This window comes from Notolepis coatsorum (assembly GCF_963971535.1).
Source record: "Notolepis coatsorum genome assembly, chromosome: 10".
Classification (NCBI taxonomy): domain Eukaryota; kingdom Metazoa; phylum Chordata; class Actinopteri; order Aulopiformes; family Paralepididae; genus Notolepis; species Notolepis coatsorum.
The window spans coordinates 103,210,456-103,230,572 of record NC_140174.1 but is presented as its reverse complement, the minus strand read 5'-3'; the positions used below and the strand labels follow the sequence as shown (position 1 = coordinate 103,230,572).

The following is a 20,117-nucleotide window of genomic DNA, read 5'->3' as shown; positions in this document are numbered from 1 at the left end:
GTGTCTTTGGATCCATAAATAAATTCAATCAATCAATCGATCGACAGCAGGCCAAGGACCTTTAATTCTCGAATATTAAAAAAAAATTGTAGTATTTTATTTGAATACATTTCCATCATTGTCCATTGAAATAGATATTCAGTTTAAAGGTACACATGAACCAAACATGAATCAAAGTGCCATGTTCCAAGTGCCAAGAGGGAGAGAGAGGAAGGGCCAGAGGGAAGGACGGTGCCAGTCTAGGAAGTGCTTTGCATAAATATATATACATATTTTTTAAATCACTCTGACTTCACTGACCCCCCTCCCCGTCTCCTCCACCAGGGATGCACACCGTGGCCCCCAGGGACTTCCAGTGCCCCGACGCCGAGAAGGACTGCAATCCCTGTCTGGATGCAGCCAAGGCCTGCAACCTCAACAGCACCTGCAAGAAGCAGCGCACCGCCTACATCTCCACCTGCAGCAAAGGGGACCCGAACAAGGGTGAGCTGTGCAACAAGAAGCGCTGCCACAAGGCCCTGAGGCAGTTCCTGGACCGCGTGCCCCCCGAGTACAGCCACCGACTGCTCTTCTGCCCCTGCCAGCACGAGGGCTGCGCGGAGAGACGCAGGCAGACCATCGTACCAGACTGCTCCTTCAAGGACAAGGTCAAACCTAACTGTCTGCAGCTGCGGAGGATCTGCCGACAGGACCCTCTCTGCAGGTGAAGGGACAGGGGGGCAGCGGGGGTGTGTGTGTGTGTGTGTGTGTGTGTGTGTGTGTGTGTGTGTGTGTGTGTGTGTGTGTGTGTGTGTGTGTGTGTGTGTGTGTGTGTGTGTGTGTGTGTGTGTGTGTGTGTGTGTGTGTGTGTGTGTGTGTGTGTGTGTGTGTGTGTGTGTGTGTGTGTGTGTGTGTGTGTGTGTGTGTGTGAGAGAGAGAGAGAGCGAGAGAGAGAGAGAGAGAGAGAGAGCATGAGAGAGAGCGAGCGAACAAGAGAACAAGGGAGAGAGAGAACAAGAGAGAGCGGGGGAGAGAGGGAGAGATGGAGAGAGGGAGAAAGAGGGAGAGAGAGAGAGAGAGAGAGAGAGAACATGAGAATACACGCATACATACGTTTGTGTGTATATTGTACGTGTTGTGTTGTGTGTGTGCAGTGTTGGAGAGTAGCTTCACTACAATGAAGCTAATTTGCTGTGGCTTGCTGGTAGTTCCTTCCACCGTGACAATACAGAAGGTTAACCCTTTCACTGCGGTTAACCGTCTGTAGTGTGTGGTGGTGAAAGGGTTAAATGCTTTTTCTTTTTCTTTGATGTGTAGTTAACTACTTAAAGGGTATTTTAGTATTTTAGTAATTTTCGACAAGTTAATATAGGTTGTTGAGTTCCCCTAAACATATTTTGCTGGAACCCCCCCCCCCTCCACTCAGATGATGCATTCTAGCAGCCTCTATACCTCTGTTTCAGTTCTGTTCTCAACGGGCTGTTTCTGTGTTTGTAACGAGCAAGCTGCTTGTATCGTACAGTGGTGCACCAGCCTGTACGGACTAAATTCAGATCAAACTATCGGACTAGACCTTGCAGATCAAATGACTCAAGACCCAGCAATAGCAGAGCAATCTTACCATTAAAAGTATTTTACGGTTCAACTTCAGATAGAAAAGAGGATATTTACAAGCGAGCTGTCATCTTGTACATGCACATTTTTCTAATATAAATAGGCTTTACATAACGTACATACACACACACATACAAGGTCTTACAAATGACGGTGATTGCGGCTGCAATTCTGAATGTCTCATTTCAAGAGGGAGAGTTCTTGTCACAACTGAACTGCAGAAAAGGCACAATGCACACATTTATCTCATATCTCAGTGTTGGGACAACCCCTTATTCTGTAAAAACAATGAAAAACACAGGAAAAGACCATTTTGACAATAGGACTACAAACTATTTATTTGTCTGTCAAATAAAGGAACAAGAACTTTGAGACACTGCTCATGTGTCCTATAAATAAGAGATTCTGCTTTTCAAATAAAGCTGACAGTACTATTCTTTAGACCATCATTCTGATCAAGTTCTAACGGTCTAAAGATAAACAAGTTCATTATTTTTGATGACTGTTTTAACTGTTAACAACAAAAATGAACAATGCCTGCAATTATTTTATGTGAAGAAACCAGATCAGATACATTGGGTTATTTATTGGGTTCACATTCGTCCGACTGGCAGGCAGCTATTAAAATGACAAGCTATACTGCACTATATATTGCATTATAGCTATAACTATAACATTACTAGCTTTAGCATTATAGCTTTCGTAATAAATTCAGTTGAGTAGTATATTATGCAGTGACGTGACTTCCTTTTGTATTATAATTTGTAAAAATGTTGTATTGCTTTGCATTATGTGGACATGATCATATTTATAAAAGTAGTTTGAACAAATTCTTCTAAGTAGCTTATGTTATATTTCTCTTGAGGGTAGCTTTGCTGTAGTTCAACTTCGTCCAGTGCGAAGTAATTGGTAGCTTGTAAAACAAAGTAGCTTCCTCAACACGTGTGTGTGTGTGTGTGTGTGTGTGTGTGTGTGTGTGTGTGTGTGTGTGTGTGTGTGTGTGTGTGTGTGTGTGTGTGTGTGTGTGTGTGTGTGTGTGTGTGTGTGTGTGTGTGTGTGTGTGTGTGTGTGTGTGTGTGTGTGCGTGCGTGCGTGCGTGCGTGTGTGTGTGTATGTGTGTTTTAAGTGGGCGGACAGATCGTTTCACCACTGTGTGAATGAGATGAGATCTCGCGGAACACATCTGAAGATTCATTATCATCCTCTTATATTCATGCGAAATGAGGGGGGGGGGGGGGAAGAAAAATAATTATCTGTGCTTCAGATGGAGCTCCTTTTGACTGCAGCCTCCTCCTGTGTGACGTTCTTAAAGTTTTATATTTCACCGCGGTTACTTTGCCAGGGAAGTAATTACACTCTCAGGGAGACCGTGGCCATGAGACGGCGGATGGAGACGTGAGGCTAAGTTGAAGGGACAATGCTCAATTAGGCTGAACAAAACATTACTGGATCACTCTGGCTGTGTGGGGGGTTTCTATTGGATTCAGTTCACATCTGCCCAGCCGTGACCGCATGGAGCGGAGGAGGGGGGCGACGGTGGCAGCTAGGAACGACACTATCGCCGGTCGATATCTCCATATCTTTGGTTTTTCAACCCTCTGAAACCGCGTAATGAGGCTGGTTATCAATAGGCGACCCGTTCGAACACATCGGCCTAATAGCATAGAACATGTGGGCTATTTAAATAATGTGAGGCGTTTAAAAACTAATTTATGAACCTAATGGAGTTCGACCGGAGGCTAGAGCATAGAGGAGACCTCACTAAAAATAATAACCACGGTCTGAGAATTATCAGAAGGGGAAAAAACGTTCCATTTCCCAGCGTCACGGATGATTAAGCAGCTGATACAAAGCGGTGACAGCAGGAGACAGGTCTTGACAGTGTTTGTTTGCGGGTTGAATTCCCAGAGTGGCTGTCTGACTGCAGATGTACAGTAGAGCTGTTCCTCTCTCTGTCTCTCTCTGTCTCTCTCTGTCTCTCTCTCTTTCTCTCTTCTCTCTCTCTCTCTCTCTCTCTCTCTCTCTCTCTCTCTCTCTCTCTCTCTCTCTCTCTCTCTCTCTCTCTCTCCCTGCCCCCTCCCTCTCTTTGTATTACTCAGTATGACAACCTGAATAATTATAGCTGAAGCCACAGTACTTGCTCATTGCAGCTTTCAATACATCTCCGGACATTAGACATGGAACATGGAGTAATTAGGTATAATCGTTTCACTTACTTTGATTGCTTGCTTGAATGTCACTGCAAGGCAAGGTGGACAGAGCTTTAGCTTTTGGTACAGGTAAATTGATTCCATTGTGACAGACTTCATTAATAAATCCCAAGAAAGCAAATGAAACTAGAACTGGGCAATATACCAATATTTATATTATTGTATATGAATATTTATAATATTGTGAATCATGATTACCAACATTTTTATATTTTTATTTGTATATACTTTATATTAAGGTCCTTGTAATAAGTATTAGTAAATAGTTAATAAGGCCCTCATACAGTATATTTCAAAATGCAGGTAACTTGTATATTGTAAGACAACGTTATATACAACATTGCTAATCACATTAACAAAAATAAATAGTAAATAATAAACAGTGAAACATTAATATGCTTTTCAGTGTTTTACCTATACTCTAGCACTGCACATACATTAGACATTTTCTTTCTAAAGTGATTACCAATGTTACAGGAAACCCTGATACTGTAGATAACTATACAATTCTGTTGTTTCTGATCATTGAACTGTATTATTATCCTGCCCTCAGTGTGTCTGTACACAAATCGACAGGTAGTGAACAAGACTGTAAGAAATTCAGAAGTAAAGTGGATGGTCTTTACTGTTGTCTGTTCTCTAACATAATTTGTAAAACTGAAATACACAAAAATTATTAATGTGTCTTCAAAATTACAAAAGAAAGCTAAAGTTACAAATGCCACCTGATAATGGTGTGAACCTGCCCTATAAATAATGTATAAGCATGTATAAAGTTCACTAAGCTATGAAATAAACATAAATTGCCCTTTGGCTTGACCCAGCAATACAGGTAGGCTAACCAGGAGCTAACAGATAGTGTAGCCAAGACTAAGCAAACACTTTAGCTAAGCATTCTTACACAGAAAACACAAAATCTATGAACAAAACACAATAAACTACACACTCGTTTCCAAGGCACAGACAGAGCTGGAAAAATAAAGGTACAATATCTAAAGCTTTCTGGAGAGAGAAATGGCTGACCTGATATAGTATGACGTGACTAAATCAGCAAATAGCATCAAAGCTAGAGAAAATGTGTGCAATAGTTCAAACAAACACATAATGACTAAACCCTGTACAGAACATTATCAATTTAGACAATTACCAATACATTATTTAATGGATTATTTTTGTATTATCAGTTTTTAAATTACAATTGCACTGTTATTTTATTGTGTTGATAGTTTGATTATGTTTCATATAATGTTTTCAGAATACAATATACAATTTACCTCAATGTTACCTCAATACTATAATTGTACTAATATTTAAGGGTGGGACAATCGTAATTTCTATAAACTCATGTATTCATATAACACTTCAAATCATTGGTAAACAAACATAGTGCTGAAAATATACACTTTGACTGCTGTTAGGGTCTTTACTCTTGGCTACATTTGAAAAACAAACGCTAAGTTAATGAATACGGACTGTATTGATCTATTTATGGCGTGAGATTATTCGGTACCGGACCGCTCAGGCAGCAAGGGGTTAAACAGCGAACGTAGCACATATTTAGAGACACGTGTAAATATTTCTCTCAGTTGTCTGCATTTTCTTAATGTGTTACTGGGAGGAAAAGAAAAAGAGAGAGTGACTGACGTTTTGGAGAATGCAGCCAAGTTAACATTACACTAGCGCAGTGGTTCTCAACCTTTTTACACCAAGTATCACCTGAGAACGTAGCTGGCTCTCCAAGTACCACCATATGACCGACGTTAAAATACAGTCTATTCAGCTATGCACAGTTCACGCAGGAGGCAAATGTATTCCTAATAGCATTATTTATTGTTAACTTTTGTCAGACACAGCCACAATGTACTTAAGCATTACATCACGCGCAGGAGTGGTTTGTGAAAAATAAACCATGCCTAGGGGTGGTCGTTAGACCCCCCTAGGCATGGTTTATTTTTCACAAATCACGACTGCAAGTGGTGTAATGCTTTTCTACAACTGCCACATTCATCCAACCTTATTGCTATACAATAAACACACATTAATCGAAGATTTATTGAAAAAAACATCCGCCACAAAAAGTAGTTCCCACAACACAAAAAAGAGAAGTTGCCTCCATGTGGAAGCAACTTGGAAGTGCATCCAACCAACTAACACATCCAACTGTCTTTCAACTAAGACATCCAACCAACTAACACATCCAACTGTCTTTCAACTAAGACATCCAACCAACTAACACATCCAACTGTCTTTCAACTAAGACATCCAACCAACTAACACATCCAACTGTCTTGCAACTAAGACATCCAACCAACTAACACATCCAACTGTCTTTCAACTAAGACATCCAACCAACTAACACATCCAACTTTTCTTAGTTTTTAATTATGAAGTTAGCGGTTGTTATTGGAATGATTGATTGATTGATTGATTGAAAATTGTATTACCAGATGCAGAATGGGTACAATACAGTACGGCTCAATACACACAATTGTTAAGGGGATGCAGACCTACTTTCTATAGAACTTCATTCTTAGATGCTTCTATAGAAAGTAGGTAAAACAAATTAAAACGTTTTCTTTGCCCTATAGGGAAAAAAAAGTTTTCTTCGCCCTATTTTTTTATTGTGTGTGTGTGTGTGTGTGTGTGTGTGTGTGTGTGTGCGTGTGCGTGTGCGTGTGCGTGTGTGTGTGTGTGTGCATGTGTGTGTGTGTGTGTGTGGGTGTGCCAGACAGTGTGAGAGAGTGAGCTCTGCAGTCAGGGGCAAGGAATCAATCAATCAATCCGCGATTTTTCTTTTGTTCCACAATGACTCATGACCCATAGATTACACAATCCAACATTGTGTAAGAGACTAAGACATTCGTTGTGACAGAATGGGTTTTTATTTAGTCGTTATGACGCTATCAACATATCCCTTTTTTTTTTTTTTTTTTTTTAATCTTTTTTCCCCCTCCTTTTTCCTCCAATTTTCTCCCATCCCAATGTTAGTCGTTATGCCAATTCCCAATCCCCTTCCTGGTCGCTGCGCACTTACCCCCCACAGTCGGTCTGGGAGAGTGGAGGCTACCACGTGCTTCCTCCGACACACGTCCAGCCAATCAACCGCTTTTTTTCACCTGGCAGCGCGGATTCTCACTGAGAGGGCGTAGCGTGTGGAAGGATCACACTATCCCACTTAGATCCTATCCGCGCTTAGCAGGCGCCCCGACCGAACTGTAGGAGTCGCTGTTTACAACGACCCAGACCCACCCCGCCAGCTTCTCCTACCCTCTAATACTGCCAATTGTATTAGTGTGAACGGCCAGCCAAGCTGGTGACAACCCCGGAGCTGTGAGCTGGATTTGAACAGGCGAATCCAGCCGCTCCGGGGTTGGTGACAAACGCAATCTCCGTTACGCCACCTGACCGCCCCCCAACATATCCATTTGTAAAGATTATTGTCCGCCATCTTGTTTTTCTTTTAAACTCGCACGCGGAGTGATAGTGATTCGGTTGTGGGCGGGTCCTGGGACCAAGAACGTGGAATTAAGACAGATACATACGTGTAAATTGACTGTTTCAGCCAATCAGAATCGAGAAATTTGCATGCCGTTGTATAAAAAGGGGTAGCACTAGAACTAGCAAACTCTTCCACACAACTCATACAATGCAAGGGGCATTGAGAACATAATAACTAACATTCTCACATAGCAAGTGAGAAAATTAAGAACTGTATTTCAGCAAATGTACATCTCATTCTCTCTCTCTCTCACACTCTCACACACACACCTACACACACACACACACACACACACACACACACACACACACACACACACACACAGGGACGCTTCAGGGGGTGTGCGAGCAGTGCGGTCGCACAGGGCCTCGCGGGAAGGGGGGCCTCGCACAAAAAAAAATTAAAAAAAAAAAAAAAAAAAAATTATTTATTGTTTTTTTTATTATTTTGTTTTATTTAATTTTTTGCGAGGCCCCCCTTCCCGCGAGGCCCTTTTTCATCACAGACCTAAAATCTAGTTTTGCTTATATGCTTATATATTTCACATTAGACAAGTTTGTAGAATGTGTCTGACTTGTTCCTGGCTCTGCGGCTCTGCAGCAGACATACTCACTATTGGAGCTCTGGGGCTCTGCAGCAGACATACTATTGGTTTCAACGAAGGGAGGGGTTACATCATGTACGCCGGCGTGCGTCAGCTGCGTTTGACTATTTCGCGCGTGCAGCTTTGGAGGTTATGCTTAGTTATGCCAGCCAAGACGAAGAGGACGGTCATTCGGCAGATGGACTGAAGATGAAAGTTGTTGCATGTTAGACAGTTCAGTCAGGCTAGCCATGTCGGCTTAGCTAAAGGCAGGGACAGCTAGTTAGCTTTAGCTAAGTTATAATATCGAGTGCTAACGTGTGGTTCAGTCGGGATAGCCATGATGATGTCGGCTAGTAGCTAGCTTAGCCAATGTACAGTTTCTACGTCAAATGTATATACTCTTTTTTCTGGACTCTTTTTGTATCACAAACAGTACTGTATTTGCAAATCTGGTATGTCATAAATGTATAGATGTAGCAGTACTGTCTATCTGAATGTCATGTATGTCATATATGTTACGATGAATTGAAAATGGGGGACCCTGATGTAAACAAGACGAAAGTCTTTCTCTGGTCTGCATCCCCTTAACAATTGTATGTATTGAGCTGTACTGTACTGTACCCATTCTGCAATCTGTTAATAAAGTTTTCAATCAATCAATCAATCAATCAGCTAAAGGCTAACTAGCATTAGAGAGAGCGCGTGCAGCATTGTTATGCCAAGATGAAGAGGACGGTCATTCGGCAAATGAACTTCGTCAACTCCACGCGGTTGTCTCCATCCTCGTGGACGTTTGGTGAGTTTTTAATGCACTCTATTCTATTCCCGTTGTGGATATATCTCTCTCTCTCTCTCTCTCGGGAGCCAAACAGGCCGGCTAGCTGTTGTAGCTAATGTTATATTGAGCCAAAGCGGGCCGGCTAGCTAACGTAGCTAACGTTATATTGAGCCAAACGGGCCGGCTAGCTGTTGTAGTAGCTAACGGTGTGTGGCCTGGTGTCGGTACCTGGCTACTCTATTTGCAGTTAGCCTATTTAGCTGATGTCGGCCATTGGCTCCTTGCTACTTTGTTTTCTCTGGTATAGACCCTCTTCTCTTTGGATTTAAGTGTTGATCTTTGTCCTTTTGGATCTATGTATATTCATGTTGCCTTTGTGAAGTTATCTTTTCCTTCTGTTTTGTTCTTCCATTAAAAGTTGAATATCCTTTAGGGGCTCATCTTTGCTTATCTCTCTCATACATGCTCTCTCTCTAACACACACACACACAGACATGCTCTCTCTCTCTAACACACAAACACACATGCTCTCTCTCTCTCTTTCTAACACACACAGCCATGCTCTATATCTCTCTCTAACACACAAAATGACATGCTCTCTCTCTATATTTCTCTCTCTTTCTAACACACATATACATGCTCTCTCTCTAACACACACACACAAACAGACATGCTCTCTCTCTATCTCTCTCTTTCTAACACACACAGACATGCTCTATCTATCTCTCTCTCTTCAATTCAAATGGGCTTTATTTCACATTCTTGTATTTCTCCCAGTAGGTATGGGAGTTTTGAGTTATTGTCGATGTTTTCAAAGTCTCTTTGGGTGTTTGCAATTTGTGGGAAGTATGTCTTGGTATAGTGGGCAGGTTGTTAAGAAGTGGAGCTCGGTTTCCACCTCATCTTGTGTGCAGTGGGTCTGTCTTCGCTTGGGAGCCAGGTCTGCCTATGGCGGCCTTTCTCGATGGCTAGGCTGTGCTCGCTGAGTCTGTACCTAGTCAAGGATCTTCTTAGTATTGGGTCAGTCACAGTGCTCAGGTATTCTGCCACTGTGTACTCTCTGTTTAGGGCCAAATAGCATTTCAATTTGCTCTGGTTTTGGGTTGTTTCTTTCCAATGTGTGTGTCTCTCTCTCTCTCTCTCTCTCTCTCTCTGGCCTTGCTCTGGTGGAGGGTCAGGGGCATTGCCGGGTCTGTGCAGCGATAACACTGTATATTGACTGTAGAACGGGAGCTCTCTCTCGCTCTCTCTCTTGCTATATGTTGACTGTATCATGCCCAGCCTCGGGCAGCGCTATTATTTAAGAATATGTTGACTGTATAAAAAAAAATAAAAAAAAAAAATAATAATATATTATATATATATATATATATTTTTTTTTTACCTTTTAGGGGGGGGGGGGGGCTCGCGTGTAAATCTCGCACAGGGCCTCGCATTTCTCCTAGGCGGCCCTGCACACACACACACACACACACACACACACACACACACACAGCATGTTGTTGTCCGTGGACAACTCACGTAAGCAGGGCGGGACTGGGGAAATAATTCAGGCTGGGAAATATAGTGTGAAATATAGCCCCAGTCAGGCCACTTTCTAAGTGGGGGTCCCCCAACATGAATAATTTTGTTACAGAGACTTAATTTCCTGCATTCTGGTGTGTTTAAATGTACCCTTTAACCTGTTCCACCCATCAGGGTCGGTACCGACCCCTAAATGACATTATGATCATAGATCCATATTTTTCAGAGTGATTCAAAGTGTTAAAAGATAGTTTTAAGTTTTCGATTTTCGATCATCCATTCCAAGCTTGAAACGAAAATGAAAATTTTTAACCATGGGAATTGTAGTATTTTTGCATAGCTGTCGACCAGCGTTGGAATTTTTCCAAACTACACTTCCTGGCAAGTTCTATGGGGGTTCAAAGTTCAGAGTTGAATTATGAATTATGTCAATAACTGTTATTATTCGCGATAATAAGCCACAAAAGGTAATGTTTTGACAAATATTGAAACGCAGCTAGTTTCTCCTCCCTATTGTTAGCATGTAGGAACAATTAGATCTGAAATTAGTTTAAAAACGGTTGCACTGTGGGGAAAATAAAAAAGTACACTAGATTACAGTAGATATCATTATCTGTTCTTATGCACGCCTGGTGATACTAAATCCAAATTGAACTCAGGCATTTGAAAGATACTATATGTATATATATATATATATATATATAAATGTGCGAATTGGCTATAATAAGGTAATGTATAAGCATCTATTCTATATTCTATAATAATATTTCAAATTGCATTGGTCTGGATGGTTTTATCATCTTCCCTTTATTAATTTCCTTAGATTTGTTGTACACATGATCTCAAGAGGGTACTGAACGAGGTCAGTGGCAGTTTTTTAAGTTTGGTCATTATTATCATGGTGTTATTCACTGTCAAAGATGCAAAGAAGGGGAGCTCCAGTAGCTCACCGCGTACCTCGAGCGCTATTTCGGCGCCGGGGACAACCGTGCTTGTCACGGATCTGGGGTTAGCAAGTTCGATTCCCGGACTGTAGCCGTATCTTTCTCAGAGTGTCTTCCCCCCATCTGTACCCCCATTCAAAACCTGTTTCTGTCGGTCATTCTTGACCAGAGAAAAATGCGATAAACGCAAAAAGAGCCAGCGGAATGGCCAAAGTTAAAAAAAAAAAAGACAAAAAAGATGCAAAGAAAAATCATAATTCATATTCTCCTTTGTTTCATCACAATTTAAGCAAGCCTAGTAATAGACACAATATTTCTGACACTGTGAATACATTCCCTGAGGTCCATAGATGTACCTATAGATACCAATAATATGCAAATAGCCCTTGTAGAAGTGGAGCAATATTCCATTTACCTAGGTATATATTTTATGCGGATTTTCACATCGTGTGGAAATGCCAGTGTTTGTGATGGGCATCACAAATTATTAAAAAAAAAAAAAAAAAACACATATTCAATACATTTTTTAATTGTAACCCATGCCAGTTTGTGTGATGGCATCACAAATTATTGTTAAAAAAACACACAAAAAGTAAAATATTTTCAATATATCAAATGCAAAGTACATTTTTCTGGGGGGGATTATTACAGACTAGGCATGTGTCAATGATTAGCAACAACACAGATTTTGATGGATTTTAAGTTTTTTGTAATGTCAGATTTAACAACAACTCTTTTCAGAATATTTCAGAGTATTTCATTTTTTATCTGACATTACAAAAAAATCTAAAAATTTAAATGGTTATGATCAGGGCTGAAATTGAATAAAAGATTTATGACTGTTTAGACTGCATTACTCTCTGTTACAGTATCTCCTGGTTGGTCCCCACCTAGGTTATCTAACTCGTGCCGCCGCAACTAGAAACACTGGCCTGGCCTGCTTCTAAGTTCAGTGGCCTGACTGCACAAAAAAGAATTACTATTATTATTATTATTATTTTTTTATAAATCTTTTCAAGTACCACCAGCAGTACCACCAAGTAGTAGTACCACTAGTGGTACGCGTACCACAGGTTGAGAACCACTGCACTAGCGTATCTTGCTAACCCTAGTTAGTAGGGATGAGCCAGAATCCAATTATGAATTCAGGAATGAATGAGATGGACAGCTATTTTTATTTTTAGTTCTTAATATTATTATTTGGCAGGAAAAAATACGTTTTTGTTATGAGCTCCATTGATGGTCGCCTAGGCACGCCATTTGTTCGCCGTCCAAAACGACCTGCAAAGCTGACCTGCAACTAAAAACCCACGGAACAACAAAAGAGAGAAGAGGCTGGCGTTTTCTCTAGTTTTCTCTCGTATCTCGGCTGCTCCATGACGAGCAAGGTCTCCCCTACATTTTCCAAAGCCTAGAGAAAGCTTATAATTATCATCATCATGAGTTATGCATGTCAGATTGATTATTGATTATTATCACTGCATGTGCGCACATTTGGAGACCTATTTCAGAACCCGCGATGCACAGCATGCTGCCCGCCTCTCCTCTCCTACGTTACTGCACTAAGAGCAGCCTTCACTGATCATATTCCAGGAGATACAGAGATACTATATAATATATATATATATAGGTATTGTTTTGACAGTGGACATGCTGGTCATGTCAGATTAACCCCTTAAGCCAGAGCGGTCCGGTACCGGTACGAGATTCATATCATGCCATAAATCTATCAATACAGAACGTATTAATTAATGTTGAATTTTTTTTTCAAATGTAGCCAAGAGTAAAGACCCTAACCCTATCAAAACAGCAGTCAAAGTGTATATTTTCAGCACTATGTTTGTTTACCAATAATTGTAAGTGTTATTAGTGAAATATGAGCTTATAAAAATCTCGAGGATTTAGGCGGAAGTAAAGCACGCTGCCATAATGTGTGTGTAGTCCTATGAACGGGAAGACCCAGGGCTTTTGATGGGCTTTGGAATTTCCTAAAACTACACTTCCCAGCTCACATCAGCCCCTGTCAATCATCTGACTTCCAGCGTGAAGCTTTTCTTTTTAACCCGATTTTCGAAATCATATCTCACGGGTGGAACAAACCTGAACGTTATTGCCATAAAATAGAACTATAGTTTGTTTCTTTACCTTTTTATGAACGTCTAGCAAAAAAACGCGTTGCGATCTGATGAATGGCGGAGATATTTACATTATAAAAAGTAACTGTACTTACAGTAGATTTCATTCACAGTTTTTGCTGCCCTGTCAGGGGTGCCTGGTGATACTAAATCCAGATTAATCTCTGCCATTAGAAAGGGGAGATCTGGCCCGATCCATAGATGTGTGACTTGGTCATTTATAGGACTGATATTCTATATTCTATATTAATATAAAAAATGTGTCCGGGTGGCAAAATTCAGTACTGTATCTACAAAAAACCCTGTAAATCATCTGCCCTTTATTCATTTGCTTAGATTTCTTTCTCAAGAAGGTGCAATTTTTCACGTCTGGTCAATGTTAGCATGGTGTTATTAACCATCAAAGATGAAAAAAGGAAAGAAAAGAAAATGTATATTATCCTTTGGTTCATTACAATTTACTCAATCCTAGTAACAGCCTAGTATTTCTGACACTGGGAATACATTCCCTGATGCAAGAACATGCTAATGGAACTTGTAGAAGTGGAGCAATCTTCCATTTAGTAAGCTCCTTGCAAAAAGCGCTTAACCAGAGTATTATTATCAAAATCCTGGTGACAGGGAGAGATAGCCAATGCATAGACCTTCACAGTTGAGAAAGACAAAGGGCTAGATCCACAAAGAATGGATTGCACGGAGCAAGTTGCACCCTTACTTACAATTCATTATGAATTGAAAATGGGGGACCCTGATGTAAACAAGACGAAAGTCTTTCTCTGGTCTGCATCCCCTTAACAATTGTGTGTATTGAGCCGTACTGTATTGTACCCATTCTGCAATCTGTTAATAAAATGTTCATTCAATCAATCACCGTGCAGATTGATTGATTGAATGAAAGTTTTATTAACAGATTCCAGAGGACAGGAGATCAGATCCTCGAAGAGACCAAGATTCAAAAGAGAGCCATACAGTAGCATGCACGCTTTGAATGGTTCTGATGACAGCAGGATAATACCTTTATTCTTGAGGTTCAGCCTTTCAGAAAGCAGGCCATCAGACACTGTCCAAGCATGAGTTTCCTGAGACCATGGAATGGAATGGTGGAGCTATCAGAATAAGAGAATGAGAGAATGAGAGAATGAGAGAGAACCGACAGTAGCTCAGGAGGTAGAGCAGTCATCTGGTATTCAGAAGGTTCCCGGTTTGATTCCCACTCTTCCCGGGCAGCGTGTCGAAGTATCCTTGAGCAAGACACTTAACCCCTAATTGCTCCCGATGTGCAGGTTGGCGCCTTGCATGGTTGCCTCCACCATCAGTGTGTGAATGTGTGAGTAAATGGGTGAAATGTGAAGAACAAAAAATTGTAAAGCGCTTTGGATAACAGCGCTATATAAAAGCACCATTTAACCACAGGAGATGGAATTGGGACAGAGGAGGAAGACCGCAGATGTGGGATGCCCGACTTCTGTTGCTGCACACACCCCATGTATGTAGGGTGGTGGTGGTGGTGGTTCTAATCATAGCCTTCTTACCAGCCTTGGCTTCCCTAAACTGGTTCCAGATCAGTTTGACAGAGCAAATTAGGGTGTTGACTGTGTACATTCTGAACACCATCAATGCAATCAACTGATTGATTGACAAGAGGTCTAAAAGGTCAGATGCTTTCTTGGGAACCAGGAAATACAGGAAGAATTTGCTGCAGTCTCGCTCTCGGGGTCACTCGCTGTGTGAATACTGCTGGACAATGATCTGCTTGTGTTCCGACATGGGCTCAGTTGGTCATTATGCAGACCAGTGGTCCCCAAACTACGGCCCCCTAGAGCCCCGGAGCTTTGCTTTTTTCTTTCTTTTTTTTTAAGATGGCAGCATCCCCATTGTCTGTGCTGAATGTTTGTTAGTGTTTGATATTTTTGTTTTTGTTTTTAGTACTTTTAAACATCCATTTTTAGTAAGTAGTAGTTTTCATTTGATCCTATAATTTTTACATTCACCGATTTGTGGACTTTTTTTTAGTGTCCTGACAGGCGCCTTATAAATAAAATGCATTATTATTATTATTATTATCATCCAGGAGGGAAAATACACTTTGGATAGTAGGGACTGCATCTCTGCCTGTCCTGGCCAGGAAACACTTTGCAACTGTGATCTCCTCTGGCAGTAGTTGGATATTGTAATGTGTGGCGAGGGGTTGCAGCAATTCCACTGAGAGAAACTGGTCTGAGGCTGGATAACATGCCTGTATGCCTCTCATAAGTTGTTCTCCAACTCCTGAGAACCTGCTCTCAAGCTCTTGCAGCATTCTGTTGAGGACTGGATAGAACGGTCTCTGTCTCAGCTGATCTCCTGAGCTGAGGTCTGAGCTTGTGCCACAAGATGACTCAACTACATACTCGTCCATCCTTTTCTGCTTCCTCCTTTGGCTGGTAGTATGTTCCTCAATCCCAAGGCCATTACATATGGCCTTTGTCCTGTCATACATGTCCACTGCCATCTCTGAGGTGCGATAACCTTTGAGTGTGTCCTGCACTGTGCTTTTAAATAGTACAGAGCTAGAGCTAGGTGGTCTGTAGGTAGTGGTACTGTATATTTATTTCATAAATAGTGTTATTTATTTCACTAATAGTGTTATTATTTATTTCCTGAATTTTTTTTCTGTGAAGATCCTGGAAAGGGTTATTAATATTTGGTTATGTGTGGCTTTCTGGAAAACAATACATGTTTACGTTTAGGCACCCCTGCGATCGTCACACTTTTTCTGTTACAAACTGACCCCGGCCCCCACCAGAGAAGGGAAAAGTTATGTGGCCCTCACAGGAAAAAGTTTGGGGACCCCTGATGCAGATTTAGGACTTGGGTGCTGGGAGGGTAAACTCCATGCAGAATAATTTGAATGTTTGCGTTCGGACATACAGCCCTCCGATTAATGTGCAGAATCTAGTGCATGTGCGAAAGGTTCACAAGAAGAGACAGAGATGATTTTCAAGTTCAATACGGCGTACAACATTCAGAGGAAATGCCGTTCACTAAATTGCGCGACACATTTTTCGCGCGAAACCAAATGACGTGCCACTGCCACCAGGGTTAGCCTGGAGAGAGCGTCGGCTCTTTGGAAAGTGGCAGCTCTCTCTGGCGGTTAGCCCTGAAAGACCTTGAGCGGTGTCCAAGAAGAGATGTCGTCTCAATCAGCGTTGTAAACTGTGTATGAGCAAACCTGTCAGCGTGAAAGAAGCGGAAGGCAGATCACCTGCTTATGTATGTATGTATGTATGGAGGGGGGGGGGGTGGGGGGAGGCGTGGCCCTGGACAGTGATAGATGCATCGAATAAAACTCTTTCAGCAAACACCCATAGGCGCACAGAGCAAAGACCATCAAAGACACACACACACACACACACAGTACACCCGTATGCTCTCTCAGTGAGAATTATTTACAATTAAACTGATTCAAGCTGCCCTTTTGTAGGCTTCCCTTGGGGACTCAAAGGCCTCCCCGCGTGCTGCTTGTATGTTCCCATTCTCAGCGGGGGAGATTAGACTCCCTGTCTACTTCCTGTATGGCAGGTCCACATTTATCCTGCTTCAATAGAGGTGAGTGGCCTTCCGGGCGAAGCGGTAATGGCAAAAACTCACCCCCCCCCCCCTCCATCCCCTGTACTAAATTCACACAGTGCATTACTAAAGTAAGGAAACTGCCTTGCCTCTCGGACGATTTATGATTGTCTTGATAATTACCTCCCAGCTTGCTTTGTGTAATCTGTTTTCAGGCTGAGCTGCTCTCACTGACTTTTATCCCTCAGGTGCACCTATTATTAAGACATATGAAATAGACCGTTAAAGCTCATTATCTCTCACGTATTACTGCCCCACGGAGGGCATGGTTACAGTATGGACACACGAGATCAAACACCCATATATACGTGGTATGTGAGACATGTATACACACACACACTGCGGCAAGTGTGAACCTGACAATAATAATTTGCTGCTTGAGCACCATGTGCTCCCACAGTGAATAAGTGCTGGCATGCAAGCGAATGCCACTGAGATTCAATTACAGTGAGATGTCACTGGTCAGCGTTGGGCTGATAATCTTCCCTGATTGGGAAGATTTCTATCGTGGCCAGAGCTGTCCGCAGTAATTGTCAGCCGCTGAGATATTCTTAAAGTGACAGAAAGGTGACCTCCATCTGTTCAAATGCTGCATGATGTTAGGCATCATTTCCTGCCAGTAGAGTTGATGGGAACGTTTCACTCTCCCCTTCCCCTCTGTCCTAATGTACTAGGACTAGAAAATATTGACAATTTGACATATATGGATATCATTGTGTAGCAGGGTGGATTATCCCTGCTTCGTGGGAACGGGTGTGCACAGTCACCGGGTAGCGAGACACAGTAGAGCTCCGTCTGACTGCACCTCCGTTTTTGGGTCTGGAGCTTCAACTGGAGGCTGGCAGTGGGAGTGGATGGGGCCCGGGATTAACCAACCTGGTCTGGTACTCTGGTCTTCCTCCCCTGCAGCAGGGCGGTCAGCAGTACTCCCCAACACGCTCTCACCTCCCCCAATTACTCCTTTAACCCTCCCACACCTAGTGACTGAATTGTAAATAAATAACTTGGTTCCCCCCGCAAGCAATACCCTCTCTCAGTGACACTAGAAACCTTACAATAAAAAGGAAAAGGTGGAATAGGAAGGGGTTAATTATAGTAGCGTTACCCACACCAAAATAGCTAATACTGTGCACAGTAATGGACACGCACACAGAATCCCATCTAATGTTTTTATGTTAATTGGTACGTTTGAATACAAAAGTTTAATAGGAGAGGTCCAATGGAATGAAATCCTACTACTGCTCAGTTGTAACTCAATACCTTATGTACACGTATATTCTACACACACCTCTGTGTTAGCACCAGGAATAATATACTTTAATGTATTTGACTCATCACCCACGTCTGGGTCAGTACCATGTATAATACCTCTATCAGGCTTTAATTATATGGTAGGAATAATACCTCAGGTCTGTAACCTCCCCACTGGGAAAGGGTTGATTAGATGGTAAATTATTATTAAAGAACCAACACGTTATCACACTCAAAGGAAATCAAAAATGTGGGCCCACTGTACCAAAACAAAAGTCCTATACTAATGCCGGCATATAATGTGTATGGGGTACCCCTATGAACTGGATTTAGCAACGTTAGCTTCGCCCGTAGGCCGCATTACACTGTGTACTGTGCAATAAGATCCGGAGCACTGGCGCTCTACTGTACTCAACCAAGATGGCATCCTCGCCGCGCCACCACTGTTCGGGATAGCAAGATGGCGTCGAACGCTCTCGTCACGGGCACTAGCAAGCGGGGCTGGAGCAGAGGAAGCAGTAGCGGGCTGGGAGCGTGTGCTGGATGATGGCGCCTCTGCTGGACGGGAAGAACTCCCGTGCTGGGCTGAAGACCGCCGGTGCAGAGCAGACATCCACGCCGGCGAAGACTGGTTGTTGACGGCCAGTGCTGGATAGACGCGCAGCAACACCCTGGCCCTACCTTAACTGAAGCTACTCTTAGGGTCCCAAACAGCCCTCCTGCTAGCCGTGATATATAATGACTCAGGGTGTCTCTAAACACCGGTCTTCTTCAAGCCACGCTGGCGGGGCACCTCACTAGAGGGAATATCTTTAACTTAAGCCACACTTGGCTATACCGCATTTCTTCTAGGATAACTCGTTGTATCACTAGGGTTATTCAGTGGGGAAAACATGCAACGCTCCACTACGGTTACTTTTCTAGGATAACCCGTAATATACTCAAGTTCAATACGTTCACCCGTGTGGTACACCACGGGGCTCCGTCAAGACACGACCGATCACATCCAAGTCCACTGTCGAAGAGGCTCGTTCTCCCCCCTTCCGTCTCCATTGGCTTGCTTCCTTTCCCGTCTCTCTCGTACGCTCTCTGCCTGCCACCGCGCCCCCTGCTGGTACCGCCAACTAGCCCCACAGGGAAACACTGGATGAAAGAATATGGCCCAGTGTTACTGTTCATAATCCATATTCCAGCCGGTAGAAGAAGGAGAAGCCAGCGTCATTGTTCGAGGGAATATTAATGGACACTAGTTAGTATGTCTTGGTGCACCAGGGGAGATAAAAGGCAAGTCAGCACTTCTGAATAATAGCCATATTTTCAGGGTGCTACAATTGCTTGTGGGACACCTTCCTGAGACCTGATTTGGGCAAATCTGTAAATCTGTGATAGATCTGTCTCCTCTAATACCAACAGCTGTACAGTGCATGTAAATCCATTGCTGGCCAATCCATATCTGTGTTTTAAGTAACCAAAAAAAATCTGTGTTTTATTAATACCAATAAAGAATTGTTAATTTTTCGTTTCACTCTTAATTGGTTTTACAACTCCATACAATGACAACTGAGATGAGCCCATAATGAGCAGTCATTAATGATCCTAGTGCAGACTTAAGGTGGCGTCTTAAAACCTGTTAAGCTGTAGCCCTATTTTCAGAAATTCCGCCTAAAGGTACATGCCCAAGTAAATGGAAGATTGCTCCACTTCTAAGGTCAATTTAGCATGTTCTTGGTATCTAGGAACATCTAGGGATATGTTTAAGTTTAAGTTTATTTGCAAAAGGGACAGTGCATATTAATCAACATTAAAAATGTAAATATGCCAGATTAGCCAGAAGGCTAGACTTAATTTACTCAAATTATGTATTCCCTGTGTCAGAAATATTGTGTCTGTTACTAGGCTTGAGTAAATTCTGATGAAACAAAAGAGAATATAAATAATTCAGGTGTAACGCAGTAATCTAGTTGAGCTTTTGGGCCACGCATTGTGAT

General features: G+C 42.2%; 1 protein-coding gene across 1 annotated transcript in view; it reads left to right on the top strand.

Annotated features, from left to right (window-relative positions):
* Window positions 1–20,117, top strand: part of LOC311235315 (GDNF family receptor alpha-2-like) — a 257,806-nt gene that overhangs the window by 117,287 nt on the left and 120,402 nt on the right. Inside the window, exon 4 of the mRNA XM_084322740.1 lies at window positions 325–703. Coding sequence (XP_084178866.1) covers window positions 325–703 — 379 coding nt within the window. The remainder of the gene's footprint in view (window positions 1–324; window positions 704–20,117) is intronic.